Consider the following 21,499-nt stretch of genomic DNA (forward strand, 5'->3'; position numbering starts at 1 on the left):
GGATCAGTAGGCGGGATGGTGGGGGGTGCCTACACAAAGCTGGGGCTGGTCTTCATTCTGCTCTACCTGTGGGCTAATGCAGTCAGACTAACCTTTGGGCAGGTTGACTCAGTGGCTACCTGAATAGCAGCGAGGTGGGAGAAGAAAAAGACTAAAGTTTTTTCAAGGTTTTTTTCGACTGTAAGGAAGATCATATTGGCTAGCAGTATCAGGTGTTGGTGCGGGCACCTGAGCACGCATGTGGTTCTCTACATGGTGTCTCAGCTGGCTGTGCATCTTTGCATGGGCCTCAAGGCACGTACACTCATACCGATGACGGCAGTGGCACCAAGTGGCCTGCTTAAGGTTAAGTCCTTCCATGGATCAGTGAACAATGTTCTGACCTGTGATCTGCTAATAACGATGCTGAACCTCAGCCTGATACCTTCAGATTCAGATAACTTTATTAATCCCAAAGGCAAATTACTATTACAACTTCCTTTTCAACTCTTCTATGTCTTTGTCTGGCCTGATCGCCTTTTTCTGATTTGGTGTTGACCCTTGATGAGGATCGGTTCTGTCACTTCACTGCCAGCTCATTGTTGACCTGGCCCGTTCCCAGCTTTGCCATTTCTCCATCCATTTATTGTTGACATTGGCCTGTTCACCCAATGGAGGTGGAGGTGAGGCCCTGGGTACAAATCCTTGAAGAGAACGTAAGAGGTCTTTCTGTGAGCCCAATGGCCTAGGTTCTGCAGATCCCCACAAAGTAATGGAGGTGTCCCTCCCGGGATAGGGGTCAACCAGACTGAGAAGACTATGTAGAGTTGAGCCTAAAAAAAGTGTAGAACGAGCCTAAAGAAGTGTAGAACGAGCCTAAAGAAGTGTAGAACGAGCCTAAAGAAATGTAGAACGAGCCTAAAGAAGTGTAGATCGAGCCTAAAGAAGTGTAGAACGAGCCTAAAGAAGTGTAGAACGAGCCTAAAGAAGTGTAGATCGAGCCTAAAGAAGTGTAGAACGAGCCTAAAGAAGTGTAGATCGAGCCTAAAGAAGTGTAGAACGAGCCTAAAGAAGTGAAGAACAAGCCCAAAACATTATTGTGATAAGTACTTTAAAGGAGAACAAGGTTACACCAGGCAGCCAACGTGCTTCAAGGGGCAAACAATCCTCCTTCATGAGGCCTAAAGGACTCAGAATTAAGAACCTGGATGTATTACTCAGAACCAAGAGGGTGCACACTGAGTGAGAGCTTGTACTCTTGTACTGGGCGGCAAACCCACATCTTGTCCTGTAGGCCTGCTCATTGACCACATTGATCTTGTCCATCTTGGTCTTTTGGTTGTCTACATTGATCTTGTCCATCTTAGCCTTTTTTTCATCCACGCTGACCTTGGCCTGTTCAAGGACCATGTTGAACTTGTCCATCTTTGCCTGCTCATTGACCACATTGATCTTGTCCATCTTGGCCTGTTCATTGACCACAATGATCTTGTCCATTTTAGTCTGTTCATCGACCTTGTTAAATAGGCCAAGATGGACAGAATTAACAACCATGTTGATCTTGTCCCTCTTGGCCTGTTCAACCATGTTGAACTTGTCCATTCTGCCCTCTTTGTCAACCACAATGATCTTGTCTATCTTGGTTTGTTCATGGTCCCCACTGACCTTGGCTTGTTCATCGACCATGTTGATCTTGTCCATTTTGGTCTGTTCATCAACCACTCTGATTTTTTCCATCTTGGCCAGCTTTGTGAACCATGCTGATCTTGTTCCTCTTGGCCTGTTCATCGACCACGTTGACCTTGTCCATTTTGGCCTGTTCATCGACCACAAATGATCTTATCCATCTTGGCCTTTTGATTGCTCAGGTTGATCTTGTCCATATTGGCCTGTTGATCAACCATACCGATTTTATCTATCTTGGCTTATTCATATTTAATGCTGACATTGGTCTGTTCATAAACCATGTTGAGCTTGTCCATCTTGACCTGTTCATCAACCGTGTTGATCTTGTTTTGTTCATCGTCCCCACTGATCTTCGCTTGTTCATCAACCATGTTGACTTTGTCCATTCTGACCTGTTCTTTGACCACAAATGATCTTGTCCATCTTGGCCTTTTGATTAATCAGGTTGATCTTGTCCATCTTGGCCTGTTGATCAATCATACTGATCTTATCTATCTTGGCTTATTCATCTTCCATGCTGACATTGGCCTGTTCATCAACCATGTCGAGCTTGTCCATCTTGACCTGTTCATTGACCATGTTGATCTTGTCCATCTTGGCCTGTTCATTGACCATGTTGATCTTGTCCATCTTGGCCTGTTCATCAACCATGTTGATCTTGTCCATCTTGGCATGTTCATTGACCATGTTGATCTTGTCCATCTTGACCTGTTCATTGACCATGTTGATCTTGTCCATCTTGGCCTGTTCATTGACCATGTTGATCTTGTCCATCTTGGCCTGTTCATCGACCATGTTGATCTTGTCCATCTTGGCCTGTTCATCAACCATGTCGATCTTGTCCATCTTGGCCTGTTCTTCGTCGATTCTGTCCATCTTCACCTGTTTATCAATCATGTTGAAGTTGTCCCTCTTTGCCTATTACTCAACCATGTTGACCTTGTCCATTTTGGCCTATTAGTCGACCACGATGATCTTGTCTGTCTTGGCCTGTTCATTGACCATATTGCTCTTGTCCATCTTGACCAATTCATCAACCACATTGATCTTGTCCATCTCAGGCTTTTGATTGCCCCTGTTGACCTTGTCCCTCTTGGCCTGTTCATTGACCACCTTGATTTTCTCCATCATGGCTTATTCATCTTCCAGGCTAATCTTGGTCTGTTGATCCGCCAAGTTGACCTTGTCCACCTTGACCTGTATATTGACCATATTGATCTTGCTCATCTTGGTCTGTTCATAGACCACGTTGATCATGTACATCTTGGCCTGTTTGATAAGCACACTCCTGTCTGTGACCTGCATTAAATTGGTGGTCCTTAGCTGACCAGAGGACTTCACTTACAAGTTCCAGGGATATCATTATATATTCAACATTCTACACGTTGTATTCAATTCTTGAGTTAATGTGTAGGAATGAGCAGAAATTGAATGCAGTGGGGAAGGAAAAATGTAGGTGGTTTTTAGGGTACAATGTGGCCATTCAAAGACTGTCTGCCTCCATGGACAATTATCTGCAGGTTATCCCTGTATGAGGGATTACATGTGAAAGGCTGTGAATAGCCGTTGCTTTCAAAGAGCCTACCCACCCACACCAATAGCAAGGATCCCTGCTGGGTCTCACACAGGTATTCAGGGTCCCTGTTATCAGGTGTGAATGGGGCCTTTGTCTTCATGCAAATACATTCTGTACAAAATTATCACCTATATTGATTCTTTTGTGTTATATACGCCAACACCCAGCCCCTGGACCTCACCCCACCCAGCACCTGGACATCATTCAATCTAGAAGACTGACATCTTGTGGCAGAAAATAAGTAATGCAGAGGACAGTTCGAGATTACAGATTGGTATTGCAGTGCAAAACCAGTTCACTGTGTTAAAAAGTATTTGCCCCTTCCTGATTTTTATTATTTTTTGCACATTTCTCATACTTAAATGATTCAGATCATGAAAAAAATAATAATAATATTATTACACAAAGATAACCCGAGTAAATCCAAGATGCAGATTTTTTTAATTGTTATTTCATTTATTAAGGGAAGAAAGCTGCCTGGCCCTATGTGAAAAAATAATTGCCCCCTCTCCCATGCTGAATCATGAATGAATTGTGATTAACCACAATTTTTTGAAAAGCTGAGTTAAATTTCACTTGCCACACCCAGGCCTGATTACTGCCAGAACTGTTGAATCAAGAAATCACATAAATAGAAGCTGTCTGACAAAGTGAAGCACGCTAACAGATCACAAAAAGCCACGTATCATGCCACAATCTAAAAGAAATCAAGAACAGATTAGAAACAAACGTGTATCAGTCTAGGAAAGGTTCCAAAGCCATTTCTTGGGCCCCATACACACGATAGAATCCATCCGCTGAAAAATCTCAGCGGATCGTTTTCAGTGGATAGATCCCCTGGTGTGTATGCTCCAGCGGATCTTTATCCGCGGATATTTCCGAATTCCAGCAGATAAAAATTTGTTGACATGCCAACAAATCTATCCGCTGGAATCGGATCCCACGGATCGATCCGCTGGTCTGTACAGACTCACCGGATCGATCCGTCCGAGGGGATCCCCCGCATGCGTCGTAATGATTCGACGCATGCGTGGAATTCCTTATATGACTGCGTCGCGCACGTCGCCGCGTCATCATCGCGGCGACGGCGCGACACGTCATCGCCAGAGGATTTCGGCGCGGATTTCGATTCGATGGTGAGTACACTCCATCGGATGGAAATCCGCGCAAATCCTCGAGAGGATTTATCCGTGTATGGGGCCTAAGGCTTTGGAACTCCAGTGAACCACGGGGAGAGCAATTATCTACAAATGGAGAGAACTTGGAACAGTGGTGAACCTTCCCAGGAGTGGCCGGCCTACAAAAATTACTCCAAGAGCACGACGACGACTCATCCAAGAGTAGGGATGAGCTTCGTGTTCGAGTCGAACGTATGTTCCACTCGAACATCGTATGTTCGATCGTTCCTCGAAATACGAACGAAACGGGTCGTTCGCGCCAAATTCGAGTGACGCGCCACGGCCCATAATTCACTGCGGCATTGCGCGCTGATGATTGGCCAAGCATGCACTATGACCCGCATGCTTGGCCAATCACAGCGCCGTCAGTACAGAGAGCCGTAATTGGCCAAAGCCAGGGTGGCTTTGGCCAATTATGGCTCAGGGGGTTTAGTACACGCCCCACACTATAAAAGGCCGCCTGCAGGTCGGGCTTGTGTAGTGTGTTCCAGCGCTGGTTAGAGATCAGTCAGAGAGAGAGAGAGTGTAATTTGTTCTAGGTAGATAGAGCAGGCAGGTTAGTCAGTTAATGTTACAGTGTAGAGGATATATATACATCCCAGGTGTTGTACATATATTTATACACTGTATAGATCAGTTCTTCCTAATTTACTGGCAGGCAGGTGACTGTGCTAGCTGCAGTATTCTCACGTGGTGTATTGCCTGTGTCCTCTGCAATGTGCACCATAAAGCTACACAGGCATACTATAGACACCCAGCAGGTACAATATTTAAAGAAATTTTTCATTATTTTTTTTTTTTATTTAAGCATCATGATGCTTAAATAATAATAAAAAAAAAATCCTTTAAATATTGTACCTGCTGAGTGTCTATAGTATGCCTGTGAAAACGTCTTTGAGAACCCGGGTCTTGTATCAATGGATTTTTTTTTTTTAAATGGTCGTTTTTTCTGGAGCAGTGTTTTTAATGATGCTGCATCATTAAAATCACTGCTCCAGAAAAAACTACCGTTTTTAAAACTTTTTTCCATTGATACATGTTCCCTGGGGCAAGACCCGGGTTCTCAAAGACGTTTTCCGATAATAACTTGCATATTGGGCTTTAAAATGAGCACTTTTGAATTCGAACGTTCGAGTCCCATAGACATCAATGGGGTTCTAAATGTTCGCGCGAACGTTCGGTCCATTCGAAGGTTCTGGTGCGAACCGAAGGCGGGGGTGTTCGGCTCATCCCTACTCCTGGTTAACCCCTTTCCTGTCAGTGTCATTTTTACAGTAATCAGTGCATTTTCATAGCACTGATCGCTGTATAGATGACAATGGTCCCAAAGTAGTGTCAAAAGTGTCCGCCATAATGTCGCAGTCCTGATAAAAATCGCTGATCGCCGCCATTACTAGTACAAAAAAAAATAAAAAAATTATTAATAAAAATGCCATAAAACTATCCCCTATTTTGTAGACACTATAACTTTTGCGCAAACCAATCGATAAACGCTTATTGCGATTTGTTTTACCAAAGATATGTAGAAGAATACGTATCGCCCTAAACTGAGGGATATTTATTAAATTAAGTATTGTTTTTTTTTTTAACTACTTGCTCTTCCCTGCGCGAGAGCCCGTAGCTATACGTCGGCTCTCGCGCAGGCCACTAGGGGCACCCCCCGCTCGCCCCGACTCCCAAAATAGTGTCAAAAGTGTCCGCCATGATGTCACAGTCCTGATAAAAATGGCTGATCGCCGCCATTACTAGTACAAAAAAAAATATTAATAAAAATGCCATAAAACTATCCCCTATTTTGTAGACGCTATAACTTTTGCGCAAACCAATCGATAAACGCTTATTGCGATTTTTTTTTTTACCAAAAATAGGTAGAAGAATACGTATCGGCCTAAACTGAGGGGAAAAAAATGTTTTATATATTTTTTGGGGATATTTATTATATAGCAAAAAGTAAAAAATATAGAATTTTTTTCCAAATTGTCGCTCTATTTTTGTTTATAGCGCAAAAAATAAAAAATGCAGAGGTGATCAAATACCACCGAAAGAAAGCTGTATTTGTGGGGAAAAAGGACGTCAATTTTGTTTGGGAGCCGCGTCGCACGAAAGCGCAATTGTCAGTTAAAGCAACGCAGTGCCGAATTACAAAAAGTGCTCTGGTCTTTGGCCAGCCAAGTGGTTAAGTTTACATTCTTTTGTTATTGAAATTGATGAACAACCCCGAGCCAAGTGTAGTTTTTTGTGAATAAAGCTGTATATATATATATATTGTAGCTGTCCCAGTATACCAGCAATTTGATAAGGGGTGAAGGAATAGGATATGTCCTCATGAGCTGCACACGCAATGCACTGCGTGGGATGACCCCATTTTTTCCAGTGGTATGTCATATGATTACAAAACGTCTCTTTGTGCCGGCACAAGAAATACACAATGGAGGGCTCTAGCAGTGAACAGGCTCCCCCGGACATACAACAATGCAATGCTTTACAGGCCCATCTGATTTGATGCTGTTCCCAAATTAAAGTGGTAGCGGGACAAAGGAAAATTGACACCACTATGGAGTGAGTGTGACTATTGGCGTTACATATCGGCCTCAATTCACAAACTCATAATTGCCTGCAGTATATTAACTACCCTACATTATTCACTTCATAAAAGATATATATATATATATATATTTTTTAAACTTAATTAAATATTTTAACATTACCTAATTACCAAGGGCCAGATCCACAGAAGAATTACGCCGGCGTATCTATTGATACGCCACGTAATTTCAAATTTCCCGCGTCGTATCTTTGTTTTGCATCTACAAAACAAGATACGACGGCATCTGGGCTCGATCCGACTGGTGTACGTCTTAGTACGCCGTCGGATCGTAGGTGCATTTTTCCGCCGGCCGCTAGGTGGCGTTTCCGTCGAATTCCGCGTCGAGTATGCAAATTAGCTAGTTACGGCGATCCACGAACGTACGTCCGGCCGGCGCATTTTTTTACGTCGTTTGCGTTCGGCTTTTTCCGGCGTATAGTTACCCCTGCTATATGAGGCGTACTCAATGTTAAGTATGGCTGTCGTTCCCGCATCGAATTTCGAATTTTTTACGTCGTTTGCGTAAGTCGTTCGCGAATAGGGATTTGCGTAGAACGACGTCGCCGTCGTAAACATTGGCTTGTTCCGGTTTAATTTCGAGCATGCGCACTGGGATACCCCCACGGACGGCGCATGCGCAGTTAAAAAAAAAACGTTGTTTACGTCGGGTCACGACGTATTTACATAAAACACGCCCCCATCACATCGATTTGAATTGCGCGCCCTTACGTCGCCAAAGATACACTACGCCGCCGTAACTTACTGCGCGCATTCTTTGAGGATTAAAAAAAAAAAAGTACGTTACGGCGGCGTAGTGTATCTTAGATACGCTACGCCCGACGCAAATATGCACCGATGTACGTGGATCTGCCCCCAAATGTATTGTTTGTAGAAGTCAAGTAACAGAAATCAATAAAAGGGTTACCGTTACCTTTCGGCTGTTAACCAGAAAAAAATAATCCTTTAAGGCTTAAAGATTAGTTGCAGGTACTTTTTTTTAATATGCGGCTTTTACTTTTAAAATATAATTTTTTTTTATAAAAAAAAAATCTGCAATACTCACCTTCAGGCCGGATTCACACTAGTGCGGTGCGAATTTCAGCTCTCTAATCTCTGCAGAGAGATAAGAGAACTGTTCAGCAGATCATCTCCGTTTTAGCTGCGAATTTGGAGACCTGGGAGAAGGGGGAGGGGGCTGGGGGGAGTGTATTGAGCAGAATGAGAGAAATCCTGAAGAGAAATGAACACATCTGCGAATCAGATGCGTGCCCATGGAAAGATAATGGGCCTGAATTTGCACCTGAGCCACACCGCAATGCCTAGAAAGGGCACGCGTTTTTTCGGCAATGCGCAGTGCGAATGCATCGCACATATGTCAACCAGCCTCATTGAAAACAATGGGGTAGATTCACGTACGGGCGCCTAAAATTAGGACGGCCTAGCCTACTATTTTTAGGCTACACCGCCTTAAATTATTTAAGGTTAAAAGTGATTCTCAAACCACTTACCTTCAAATTTTAGGCGGCGTAGCCTAAAACGAGCGGGCGTAAGCGCGCCTAATTCAAATGACTGGGAGGGGGGCGTGTATTATTGAAATGAGGCTTGACCTCACGTTTTTTGAAGTTTTTTACACTGCGAATGCGCCGGGCGACTACATTTCCCAGTGCGCATTGCGGCTAAGTAGGCCGTACGGGCCTATTGATTTCGACGCGTACGTAAACGACGTAAATCCCGATTCTCGGACGACTTGCGCAAACAACGTAAAAAATTCGAACCTCGCGGCGGGAACGGCGGCCATACTTAACATTGTTATTCCACCTCATAGGTGGAATAACTTTAGGCGGCCTATCGCGTACGGAAACGACGTAACTCGACGGTGTAGGCCCGACGTACGCTCGTAAATCGTCGGGAATCGGCGTATCCCCTCATTTACATAATCTAGGCTGGCCGCAATGGCAGCGCCATCTAGCGGCCAAAAGAAACATTGCAGCCTAAGATAGAATGGCGCAAGCCAGCCTATCTTAGGTATGTTTAACCACTTAAGGACCGCCTCATGTACATATACGTCAGCAGAATGGCACAGGCAGGCACATCCACGTATATATACGTCCTCTGCTTGACGTGGGTCGGGGGTCCGATCGGGACCCCCCCCGTACATGCGGCGGTCCCCGTGGCTTCAGGAGCGATCCGGGACGACGGCGCGGCTATTCGTTTATAGCCGCTCCGTCGCGATCGCGACCCGGAGCTAAAGAACGGGTAAAGAACGGGGAGAGCCGTGTGTAAACACGGCTTCCCCGTGCTTCACTGTGTCGGCGCATCGATCGCGTCATTCCCTTTATAGGGAAGACACGATCGATGACGTCATTCCTACAGCCACACCCCCCTACACTAGTAAACACATACACAGTGATCCCTAACTCCTACAGCGCCCCCTGTGTTTAACTCCCAAACTGCAACTGTCATTTTCACAATAAAGAATGCAATTTAAATGCATTTTTTGCTGTGAAAATGACAATTGTCCCAAAAATGTGTCAAAATTGTCCGAAGTGTCCGCCATAATGTCGCAGTCACGAAAAAAATCGCTGATCGCCGCCATTAGTAGTAAAAAAAAAAAATGCAAAAAAACTATCCCCTATTTTGTAAACACTATAAATTTTGCGCAAACCAACAGATAAACGATTATTGCGATTTTTTTTACCAAAAATAGGTAGAAGAATACGTATCGGCCTAAACTGAGGGAAAAAAAATGTTATATATGTTTTTGGGGGATATTTATTATAGCAAAAAGTAAAAAATATTGCATTTTTTTCAAAATTGTCGCTTTATTTTTGTTTATAGCGCAAAAAATAAAAACCGCAGAGGTGATCAAATACCACCAAAAGAAAGCTCTATTTGTGGGGAAAAAAAGACGCCAATTTTGTTTGGGAGCCACGTCGCACGACCGCGCAATTGTCTGTTAAAGCGACGCAGTCCCGAACTGTAAAAACCCCTTGGGTCTTTAGGCAGCATTTTGGTCCGGGGCTTAAGTGGTTAAGTGTATCTCTGTTAGAGAATACACTTAAACATAGGCCGGCTTATATTCAGAGTTAGGTTGGCTTATCTGTAGATAACCCGGCCTAACTCTTTGTGAATCTACCCCAATGAATTTAGAAATGTTCTGCAAATTGGATGCGGTTTAAGTCGCTCTCAATTCGCATAGGTGTGAACCCGGCCTTAAAGGGGAGTTCCACCCACAATTTCACTTTTTAAATATAAATACCCCTGTAATACACAAGCTTAATGTATTCTAGTAAAGTTAGTCTGTAAACTAAGGTCCGTTTTGTTAGGTTGTTACAGCATTTAGATAGTTTATAATCTAGAAATAGACCGTGACCATCTTAAGTGTGGGCATCATGAAGCCAGACTGTATGACTTCCTGGATTTCAGCTTTGCATATCTCGCACATGCTCAGTGCACAAGCAATGTAATAGGTTTCAGTCAGGTTTGCAAGGACTACTGGGAAACATGATGCCTATCCCAGAAACCCTTGCAAATAGCCTAGGCAAATAAGGAGGAGGAAGTAATGAAGGACTACAAAATAAAGGTATTTACAAGCAACAAATTAAATAAAAATTGTCCATTCTGAACACTATGAGATTAGAGCATGCAGCACAGACAAACATAAAAAAAATGGGTGGAACTCCACTTTAAGGTTGAGCTGCCCCCCCTGCAGTAATTCCTTCCTGCCACTAGATGTTGCCAGTGTTCCAGGTTGAAGAGCGGCTATTCAGTTCACTTCCTGTTAGCCCAGGCTGTCGTGTACACACCCCCCTAGGGCAGCATCACCCCGCAGCCTTGGCTCCACTGTACCCCACTGTGCACAGTACTCCTCCTATGAGTCCTTGCAAGGAGTGAGGACTGTCAATGGGATTTCAAGGAGGTTCTCCATTTGTTTTATTTTTTTATATATTATATTATTTTATTTTTTCTTCCTTTTTTCCTTTTTGCCATTTTCTTTTCTTTTGCTGTGTCCCCTTTTCTCCCTTTTTTAAATGTTGCCTTTTTTACTGTGTTCCCAATTCTTCCCTTAATTCCTTTTTCTGTTTCTCCATTTGTTTTCTTTTTTTATATATATTTTTTTCTTTTTATTATTTCTGTGTCCCCTTTTCTTAATTTTTTCCTTTTTCCAATTTTTTTTCTTTTGTTGTGTCCCCTTTTCTCCCTTTTTTTTTCTTTTTTTTGCTGTGTTCCCTATTCTTCCTTTTTCTGTTTCTCCATTTGTTTTATATATTTTTATTATTTCTGTGTCCCCTTTTCTTCATTTTTTCCTTTTTCCATTTTTTTTTCTTTTGCTGTGTCCCCTTTTCTCCCTTTTTTGCCATTTTGCCTTTTTTTTCTTTTTTTTGCTGTGTTCCCAATTCTTCCTTTTTCTGTTTCTCCATTTGTTTTATTTTTTTAATATTTTTTTTATTTTATTTTTTCTGTGTCCCCTATTCTTTCTTTTTCCATTTTTTTTCTTTTGCTGTGTCCCCTCTTCTACCCTTTGTTTCCATTCTGCCCCCCCCCCCCTTTTTTTTTTGCTGTGTTCCCTATTCTTCCTTTTTCTGTTTCTCCATTTGTTTTATTTTTTTAATATATATATTTTTTTCTGTGTCCCCTATTCTTTCTTTTTCACTTTTTTTTCTTTTGCTGTGTCCCCTTTTCTACCCTTTTTTTCCATTCTGCCCTTTTTTTTATTTGTTTTGCTGTGTTCCCTATTCTTCCTTTTTCTGTTTCTCCATTTGTTTTATTTTTTTGATATTCTATTTTTTATGTGTCTCCTATTTTTCCCCTTTTCACTTGTGTCATGAGTATTTTCACACCAAGCACTAAAGCCTGGTACACACATCGGATTTTCATCAAAGTGTAGGACTTGGAGTTGGCCAGGAACTTGTCTTGCGTACAAACGGCAAAGAATTGTCATTCGACAAACACGAAATTATGTGTTTTTTCAGCTCTTTAGGTAAAAAATAAATACATTTCAGGATGGAACTCCACCTTAATTTCTTTTAATAATTATTGAACATTCGTTATCTAAATACAGTAAAACCTTGCTTTGAGAGTAACTTGGTTTGAGAGCGTTTTGCAAGACAAGCAAAGTGTTTTAATAAATTTTGCCTTGATATACAAGCGATGTCTTGATATAAGAGTAACGTCATGTCACAACTGAGTATAAAAAAGAAGAGAGGAGCCTCTAAGTGTAGCAATATGGTTACATTTAATGAAGGTACAACATTTAGCAACATATTGCTACACTTAGAGGCGCCTCTCTTCTCTTTTATACCCTGTAAAAAAAAATGCTTTGATATACAAGTGCTTTGGATTACAAGCGTGTTTCTGGAACGAATTATGCTCGCAATCCAAGGTTTTACTGTACATTCAAATCAAAGAAAGGCAGATCTGGTTAAGAATTTTTTTTTTATTAACATAAAACTGAATGCTTATGGGTATGAATAGATAAGTATAAGTATAAGTATAAGTATAAAATAATATATATAAATATATTGCATACATATTATACTCCGCACCCCAAAACTTCCATCCTCAGCGCAATACCTCCCTTCCATTTCTCGGGGTGCAGTTTAAGAAATCGTGCTATACCAGGAGCCTCCATAGTGACCCACATTGGGGTGTCTGAGTCCTTGTTCCCAGGGAATATCTGAAAGACAAAATGCAGAGTTTTCCTAATTTATTGAAAACCAGAAATTGTAGCAATATGGGAATGATAAAGATAAAAGAAAAAAAACCTTTTTTTTGGGGTACCCCACGATTTTTTTGGGCACCCCATTACTGCTGACAGGTAAATCTTCATTGATCCCCATTCTCCAAAGGATCCCCAAATTTCACACAGAGATACAGATATTCTGATTTTGGCTATTTACATATTTTTTTCCCACCCAAGTAAAATCATCCAAATGAAATAATTCTCAATAGGAATTTTATTTTTTATTTTTATTTTTTATTATTATTTATTTTTTATTTTTTTACTGGCTCTGCATTCAAATGATTTTCTTGCATGCAAATTTATTAAAATAAAGACACTGTGCAACAACGTGTTATTTATTTTCAAGGAGTGCCAGTTATATTACAGTATATATATATATATATATATATATATATATATATATATATATATATATATATATATATATATATATATATATATATATATATATATATATAGTTCATAGTGCTAAACCTGTGATCTTACAGGATCTGCATTGGAAAGATACATTTAAAAAAAATGAAAAAAATAAATAAAAATCCTAGACATTGATGCCCATCGGAAAAAAAAAAAAAGAATCCAGTAAATTATCTGAAGGACCCCATTTCCAGTTCAAAGGGGATCAGGGGTTTAAGTTATGGACTTTCATGTATCTTCACATTTTTATAAAGCAGGAAATAGGCTTTAGCAGTACCTCAGCAGAATAGCTCACCCTGCTCCCCCTTCCAGGTGTGACTGAGTAGCTCAGCTCCTCCCGGCTCCCCCTTCCAGATGGAAGGGGGAGCAGGAGGAGCTGAGCTGCTCAGTCACAGCTGGGATGGGGAGCAGAAGGAGCTGAGCTGCTGAGTTACATCTGGAAGGGGGAGCCACTGAGTCACATCTGGGAAGGGGGCGCAGGAGGAGCTGAGCTGCTGAGTTACATCTGAGAGAGGGAGATAATCTGAGGGGTCAGTCGATCAGCTCTATCTGCAAACCCCTCCCAGCAGTAAACCAGCAGTTTAGTTTGTCCAACCAATCCCTCTCCCCACCCAGATGACTAAGCAGCTCAAGATCACTCTCCTTGCAGTGACCCCACAGATTAGCTCTCCCTTCCAGATGTAACTCAGCAGCTCAGCTCCCCCTGTGTCCCCTCCCAGATGTGACTCAGCAGCTCAGCTCCCCCTGCGTCCCCTCCCAGATGTGACTCAGCAGCTCAGCTCCCCCTGTGTCCCCTCCCAGATGTAACTTAGCAGCTCAGCTCCTCCTGCCCCCCCTCCCAGATGTGACTCAGCAGCTCAGCTCCCCCTGCGTCCCCTCCCAGATGTAACTTAGCAGCTCAGCTCCTCCAGCGTCCCCTCCCAGATGTGACTCAGCAGCTCAGCTCCTCCTGCATCCCCTCCCAGATGTATCTCAGCAGCTCAGCTCCTCCTGCGTCCCCACCCAGATGTATCTCAGCAGCTCAGCTCCTCCTGCGTCCCCACCCAGATGTGACTCAGCAGCTCAGCTCCTCCTGCATTCCTCCTGCGTCCCCTTCCAGATGTATCACAGAAGCTCAGCTCCTCCCAGCTCCCCCTTCCAGATGGAAGGGGGAGCAGGAGAAGCTAAGCTGCTGAGTCACAGCTGGAATGGGGAGCAGAAGGAGCTGAGCTGCTGAGTTACATCTGGAAGGGGGAGCCGCTGAGTCACATCTGGGAAGGGGGCGCAGGAGGAGCTGAGCTGCTGAGTTACATCTGAGAGAAGGAGATAATCTGAGGGGTCAGTCGATCAGCTCTATCTGCAAAACCCTCCCAGCAGTAAACCAGCAGTTTAGTTTGTCCTACCAATCCCTCTCCCCACCCAGATGACTAAGCAGCTCAAGATCACTCTCCTTGCAGTGACCCCACAGATTAGCTCTCCCTTCCAGATGTAACTCAGCAGCTCAGCTCCCCCTGTGTCCCCTCCCAGATGTGACTCAGCAGCTCAGCTCCCCCTGCGTCCCCTCCCAGATGTGACTCAGCAGCTCAGCTCCCCCTGTGTCCCCTCCCAGATGTAACTTAGCAGCTCAGCTCCTCCTGCGTCCCCTCCCAGATGTGACTCAGCAGCTCAGCTCCCCCTGCGTCCCCTCCCAGATGTAACTTAGCAGCTCAGCTCCTCCAGCGTCCCCTCCCAGATGTGACTCAGCAGCTCAGCTCCCCCTGCGTCCCCTCCCAGATGTAACTTAGCAGCTCAGATCCTCCAGCGTCCCCTCCCAGATGTGACTCAGCAGCTCAGCTCCTCCTGCATCCCCTCCCAGATGTATCTCAACAGCTCAGCTCCTCCTGCGTCCCCACCAAGATGTATCTCAGCAGCTCAGCTCCTCCTGCGTCCCCACCCAGATGTGACTCAGCAGCTCAGCTCCTCCTGCATTCCTCCTGCGTCCCCTTCCAGATGTATCACAGCAGCTCAGCTCCTCCTGCGTCCCCTCCCAGATGTAACTCGGCAGCTCAGCTCCTCCTGCGTCCCCCCCTCCTAGATGTAACTCAGCAGCTCAGCTCCTCCTGCGTCCCCTCCCAAAAGTGACTGAGCAGCTGAGCTCCTCCTGCGTCCCCTCCCGGATGTAACTCAGCAGCTCAGCTCCTCCTGCGTCCCCTCCCAGATGTAACTCAGCAGCTCAGCTCCTCCTGCGTCCCCTCCCAGATGTAACTCAGCAACTCCCTCTTCCAAATGTAACTCAGCAGATTAGCTCCCCCTCCCAGGTGTGACTCAGAAGCTCCCCCTCCCATCTGTGACAAAACAGCTCAGCCCACTCTCCCTGAAGTGACCCCACAGATCAGCTTCCCCTCCCAGATGTAACTCATCAGCTCGGCTCCCCCTACCAGGTGTGACCCAGCAGCTCAGCTCTTCCTGCTCCCCCTTCCAGATATCTCTTGGCAGATCAGCTGTCCCTCCCAGCAGTAACCCAGCAGTTTATTTCCTCCTACCAACCCCCTTCCCCCCAATCCAGCTGTGACTAAACTCACTTTCCCTGCAGTGACCCATCAGATTAGCTCCCTCTCCCAGATGTAATTCAGCAGACCATCTCTCCCTGACCCCCCCTTCCCAGCTGTGACTCAGCATTTTATCTCTTCTTGCCAACTCCCACTCCAAGCTGTAACTCGGCATTGCTGGGAGAAAGAACATTGTTAGCAGAGCTGCTGTAGGGAGGAGCAGGGCAAGCTGAGCTGTTGGGAGCAGCTTTAGTGCCTCTGACGTGATCTTTAAGGAGGAGGCGCTCCACTGTAAATGCAGCTACAAAGGTCACTGAGGGCTGACAACAACTAGGACACAGGCAGCAACAAAAACTTGACAGGGGGTTCCAAACCTTCTCCATTCTGTCCAAAACTAGAAAACAAGTTTTGGCCGGAGTTGGGCTTTAACCCTGTATACCCTGAATAGGGCTGTGTAATAATGTTTATAATATCAAGTACATGATTATTGGTGGAGCATTTATCTATAACATACCTGTCGCTGTCCATCGGAACTTTGCACAGCGGTCCATCTGAGGCCGTCATTACTGAAGCTGAGAGAGAACTCTGTGATGTACATGGAGGAGAACGAGCGGGCACCTTGTATCATTATTCCGGTCACCTTCATTTCACGGCCAAGATCTATCTGGAACCATTCGCCGGGTCTGTCTGCCTGTGGACAAATATAAGACCAACATATGATATACTGTATATACTACTCTTTTTATTTTATTTTATTTACATTTGCTGTGTTATATCATATATACTGTGTATGAATTTATAAACAGTATATATGATATAACATAGCAAATAAAATAAAAAATAAGAAATGAATATATATATATATATATATATATATATATATATATATATATATATATATATATATATATATATATATATATATATATATATATATATATATATATATATAATTATTATTATTATTAAAAAATATATATATATATATTATTATTATTATTAAAAAATGCTTATGAACGCAGTCTTACCCATGGGCCTCCATGTGTAATATATATATATATATAGTTTATTTATTTACATTTGCTATATTATATCATATATACTGTGGGCCAGATTCACGTAGCTCAGCGGATCTATAGATCCGCTCGATCTACGTGAATTAAGATCCGCTCCCACAAGTTTAGGAGGCAAGTGGCTAATTCACAAACCACTTACCTCCAAACTTGCGACGGCGGATCCTAAATCCCCCAGCGGAATTCAAATTCCGCGGCTAGGGGAGTGTCATATTTAAATCAGGCGCGTTCCCGCGCCGATTTAAATGCGCAGGCGCCGTCCGCGAAATTTCCCGGCGTGCATTGCTCCCACTGACGTCGCTAGGACGTCAGTGGTTGCGACGCGTACGTAAACTACGTAGTTCCGTATTCGAGAACGACTTACGGAAACTACGTAAAAAAATTCAAATTCGACGCGGGAACGACGGCCATACTTAACATTGGCTGCGCCTGCTTTTAGAAAGGGTAAGTATACGACGGGTACCGCGCTACGGAAACGACGTAAGAACACAGCGTCGGGTCCGTGTACGTTCGTGAATTTGCGTATCTCGCTGATTTACATATTATTCAGTGTAAATCAGTGGGAACGCCCCCGGCGCCATTTTTAATTCTAAAAAAAGATCCGACAGTGTAACACAGTTACACCTGTCAGATCTTCGCCCTATCTATGCGTAACTGCTTCTATGAATCAGGCGCATAGATAGGACCTGTCTAAGTCAGAGATACGATGGTGTATCTGTAGATACACCGTCGTATCTCTTTGTGAATCTGGCCCTGTGTATGAATTTATACACAATGGGCCAAATCCTCAGAAAACTAGCCTAACTTAACTTTTCCGAGTTAAGTTACACGGCCTTAAAATTTCTACCTAAGTGCCCGATCCACAAAGCACTTACCTAGAAATTTCAGGCCGTGTAACTTAAGTGCCTCCGTCGCAAGGTGGTCCTCCTCTCCGGGGGGCGATTACAATTTAAATGAGGCGCGCTCCCGCGCCGGCCGTACTGCGCATGCGTGTGACGTCATTTTCCCGACGTTCATCGCGAAAAATTACGTTATGTGGGGTATTGTGGATTGCGACGGGACAATAAAGTTGCGTCGGGTAAAAAAAAAGTTACGCGCCGGGAAAAAAAATTCAAAATTTAAAAAAAATCGCGGCGATCGAAAAAAAGTTCTGTTTTTACAAGGTGTTACTAGTTTACACTTTGTAAAAGCAGAACTAATTTTACGTATGCAAAACGTAACTTACGCAGAAAACATAAAGCTAAAAAGCTTTGTGGATCTGCCTAAGTACTCATTTGCATACGCAAAGCGGCATTTCGACTCGAAATGCCCCCAGCGGCGGATGCGGTACTGCATCCTAAGATCTGACAGTGTAAGTGTCTTACAGATGTCAGATCTTCTGCCTATCTTAGGAAAAATCCTTTTGAGGATCAGATCCAAAGATAGGCACAGGGATACGCAGGCTGAACAGCAGTTCCGCCTGCGTATCTCCTTTGAGGATTTGGCCCAGTATATATGATATAACATAGCAAATGTAAATAAATAAACTATATATATATATATATATATATATATATATATATATATATATTTTTTTTTTTTTTTTTTTGCTATATTATATCATATAGTATATATAATATAACATAGCAAATAAAAAAAAAATAAGAAATGAAATATATATATATAATTTATTTGCATTTGCTATGTTATATCATATATACTGTTTATAAATTCATACACAGTATATATGATATAACATAGCAAATGTAAAAAAATAAACTATATATATATATATATATATATATTTTTTTTTATTTATTTTTTATTTTATTTGCTATATTATATCATATAGACTGTTTAGAAACTTATACACAGTGGGGTAGATTCAGTAACATTTGCGCATTTTTTTACGTAGGCGCAGGGCAACGTTTTTGCCCTGCGCCCCCGCAAATTTTCTGCGCTGCCCTCGATTCACGGAGCAGTAGCTCCATAAATTGCGTGGGCGCTCCGGCAAAATGCACGGCGTGGGCGCGCGCAATTGAAATGATCCCGTAGGGGGCGGGAATCATTTAAACTAGGCGCGTTCCCGACGTGCATTGCGGTAAATGACGTCGCAAGTACGTCATTTGCTTCAAAGTGAACGTGAATGGCGTCCATACAGTCTACCTAGCCATTTTAGCAGACCAGATAATGAGGCAAGGCCAGGAACAGATCATGGATCAGGACCAGGAACACTTACCTGTGGCCTCCAGGCATTAATTCGACCTTGCTGCTTCAACCTTGCCAAATTTGGAACCCAGGAAGAGAAGACAGAGTGAAGAGAACTGGAGGCAGACAGCTGGTATGGAATGATGGCTCCGGACTGCATACCAAGAGACATGAAGCAACCTGGAGGGGAGAGCAAAAAAGACAACTAGTTTACATACAAAATGACCCACCAAAATATTACACATAAGTTGAATGGTATTTGTGAAGATGGCCATACCCAGGGCAAATGGGTTCTACCTAATATGGAGGAACTGCTACAAAAACATGGCCTCAGCCAGTGGCGTAGAGTGGGGGGGGGGGGGCAGAGGGGTCCTTGGCCCCGGGCGCAACATTTAGGGGGGCAAAATCCCACGCCAGGCAGTGTGTGTCACGCCCCCTAATGTTTACTTCCTGTGTTCATGTGCTCCACTGTGGCTGGCGCCCTGTGATTAGGTGAATGGGGTCATATGCGGCAGTGATGGCCTATCCAGGAACATGCTGGCCTATCCAGAATCGCGGCAGTGCTGGCCTATCCAGAATCGCGGCAGTGCTGGCCTATCCAGAATCGTGGCAGTGCTGGCCTATCCAGAATCGCGGCAGTGCTGGCCTATCCAGGATCGCGGCAGTGCTGGCCTATCCAGGATCGCGGCAGTGCTGGCCTATCCAGGATCGCGGCAGTGCTGGCCTATCCAGGATCGCGGCAGTGCTGGCCTATCCAGAATCGCGGCAGTGCTGGCCTATCCAGGATCGCGGCAGTGCTGGCCTATCCAGGATCGCGGCAGTGCTGGCCTATCCAGAATCGCGGCAGTGCTGGCCTATCCAGGATCGCGGCAGTGCTGGCCTATCCAGGATCGCGGCAGTGCTGGCCTATCCAGGATCGCGGCAGTGCTGGCCTATCCAGGATCGCGGCAGTGCTGGCCTATCCAGGATCGCGGCAGTGCTGGCCTATCCGGGGGCCCCGGCAGTGCTGGCCTATCCGGGGTCGCGGCAGTGCTGGCCTATCCAGGATCGCGGCAGTGCTGGCCTATCCGGGGTCGCGGCAGTGCTGGCCTATCTGGGGTCGCGGCAGTGCTGGCCTATCCGGGGTCGCGGCAGTGCTGGCCTATCTGGGGTCGCGGCAGTGCTGGCCTATCCGGGATTATGGCAGTGCTGGCCTATAGGGTATACAGCGGTGCTGGCCTATCCAGGAACTCGGTGGGGCTGGCCTATCCGCGATTGCGGATGCTCCTGAAGTCCTGCCTCCACCTCGACGTGAACTCTGCTGCTGTATTCACCTCCTGCAGTCGCCCCTGGGTGACATCATATAAATACAGGCAGTCCCAGGGTTACGAACGGGCTAGGGACTGTAGGTTTGTTCGTAAGTCGGGAACAGTACCTTTTTTGATGTTCTGTCGAAATGTGCCCGCCGTCGAAAAGTGTCCGCCTATGAGCAGAACGGTAGAGACGTCACGCCGCCTCCCGTTAGTAAGTAGGAGTCGTTCGCAAGTCGGATGTTCGTAACTCTGGGACTGCCTGCAGCGATATTAATAAACTCCAGACATAGACCAATCAAGGTAAGTACCTGGATTTGACCTGGTACAGCAAAGGGAAAGGGAGAATCAACACAAAGAAGCCTATTTCATTGTGTCGCATGCTAACAAAAGACATGCTGATAGGAAGAGAGAGCAGAGTGTCGGAGAAATACGTTTATCAATCTGCTGCTTCTCCTTCATTGTTAAATCACAAGATTGAAGGTTCTGTCCCACTCAAGACACGTTGGAACCTTCAAGCTCTAGGCCCCTGGGCAAGACCTGTGAGTGTTAATTAACCCTTTGTGACAGTGTGACGCCCTGCCACTGTGAAAATGTAGGAGAAAATGACACAGGATGTGCATTAAGGCTTAATGCAAAGTTCCAGCCTATCGGTTCTGAGTGGAGAAAGCTGTGTTTTTGGCTTTCTTGGGACTGTAGTCCTGAACTGGGGCCCTGGAGCTTAAGGCCCAGATTCTCAAAGGGCTTAGGACGGCGCAGCGCCATGTACGCCGTCGTAAGTCCTAATCTGGGCCGTCGTATCTATGCGACTGATTCTTAGAATCAGTTACGCCTAGATATCCATTCGATCCGACAGATGTAAGGCTCTTACACCGTCGGATCGTAACTGCAATATTTTTTTTCCCCGCTAGGTGGCGCTTCCGTCGATTTCCGCGTTGAGTATGCAAATTAGCTAGATACGCGAATTCCCGAACGTACGCGTGGCCGACGCAGTAAAGTTACGACGTTTACGTTAGGCTTTTCCCGGCGTATACTTGCCCCTGCTATATGAGGCGCAGCCAATGTTAAGTATGGCCGTCGTTCCCGCGTCGAAATTTTTTAAAATTATGTCGTTTGCGTAAGTCGTCCGTGAATGCTGCTGGATGTAATTTACGTCCACGTCAAAACCAATGACGTCATTTAGAGCAATGCACGCCGGGAAATTTTAGAGACGGCGCATGCGCAGTTTGTTTGGCGCGGGGGCGCGCTTCATTTAAATTAAACACGCCCCCTACCCG

General features: G+C 44.5%; 1 protein-coding gene across 1 annotated transcript in view; it reads right to left on the bottom strand.

The window, feature by feature from the left end:
• Positions 1 to 12,426: 12,426 nt before the first annotated feature.
• Positions 12,427 to 21,499, bottom strand: part of F8 (coagulation factor VIII) — a 99,358-nt gene continuing 90,285 nt past the window's right edge. Inside the window, exons 24-26 of the mRNA XM_040322800.1 lie at positions 18,965 to 19,113; positions 16,188 to 16,364; positions 12,427 to 12,683 (exon numbers count right to left, since the gene is read on the bottom strand). Of these exons, the coding sequence (XP_040178734.1) occupies positions 12,540 to 12,683; positions 16,188 to 16,364; positions 18,965 to 19,113 (470 nt within the window). The 3' untranslated portion in view covers positions 12,427 to 12,539. The remainder of the gene's footprint in view (positions 12,684 to 16,187; positions 16,365 to 18,964; positions 19,114 to 21,499) is intronic.

The sequence above is a fragment of the Rana temporaria genome, chromosome 9 (genome assembly GCF_905171775.1).
Source record: "Rana temporaria chromosome 9, aRanTem1.1, whole genome shotgun sequence".
NCBI classification, from domain to species: Eukaryota; Metazoa; Chordata; class Amphibia; order Anura; family Ranidae; genus Rana; species Rana temporaria.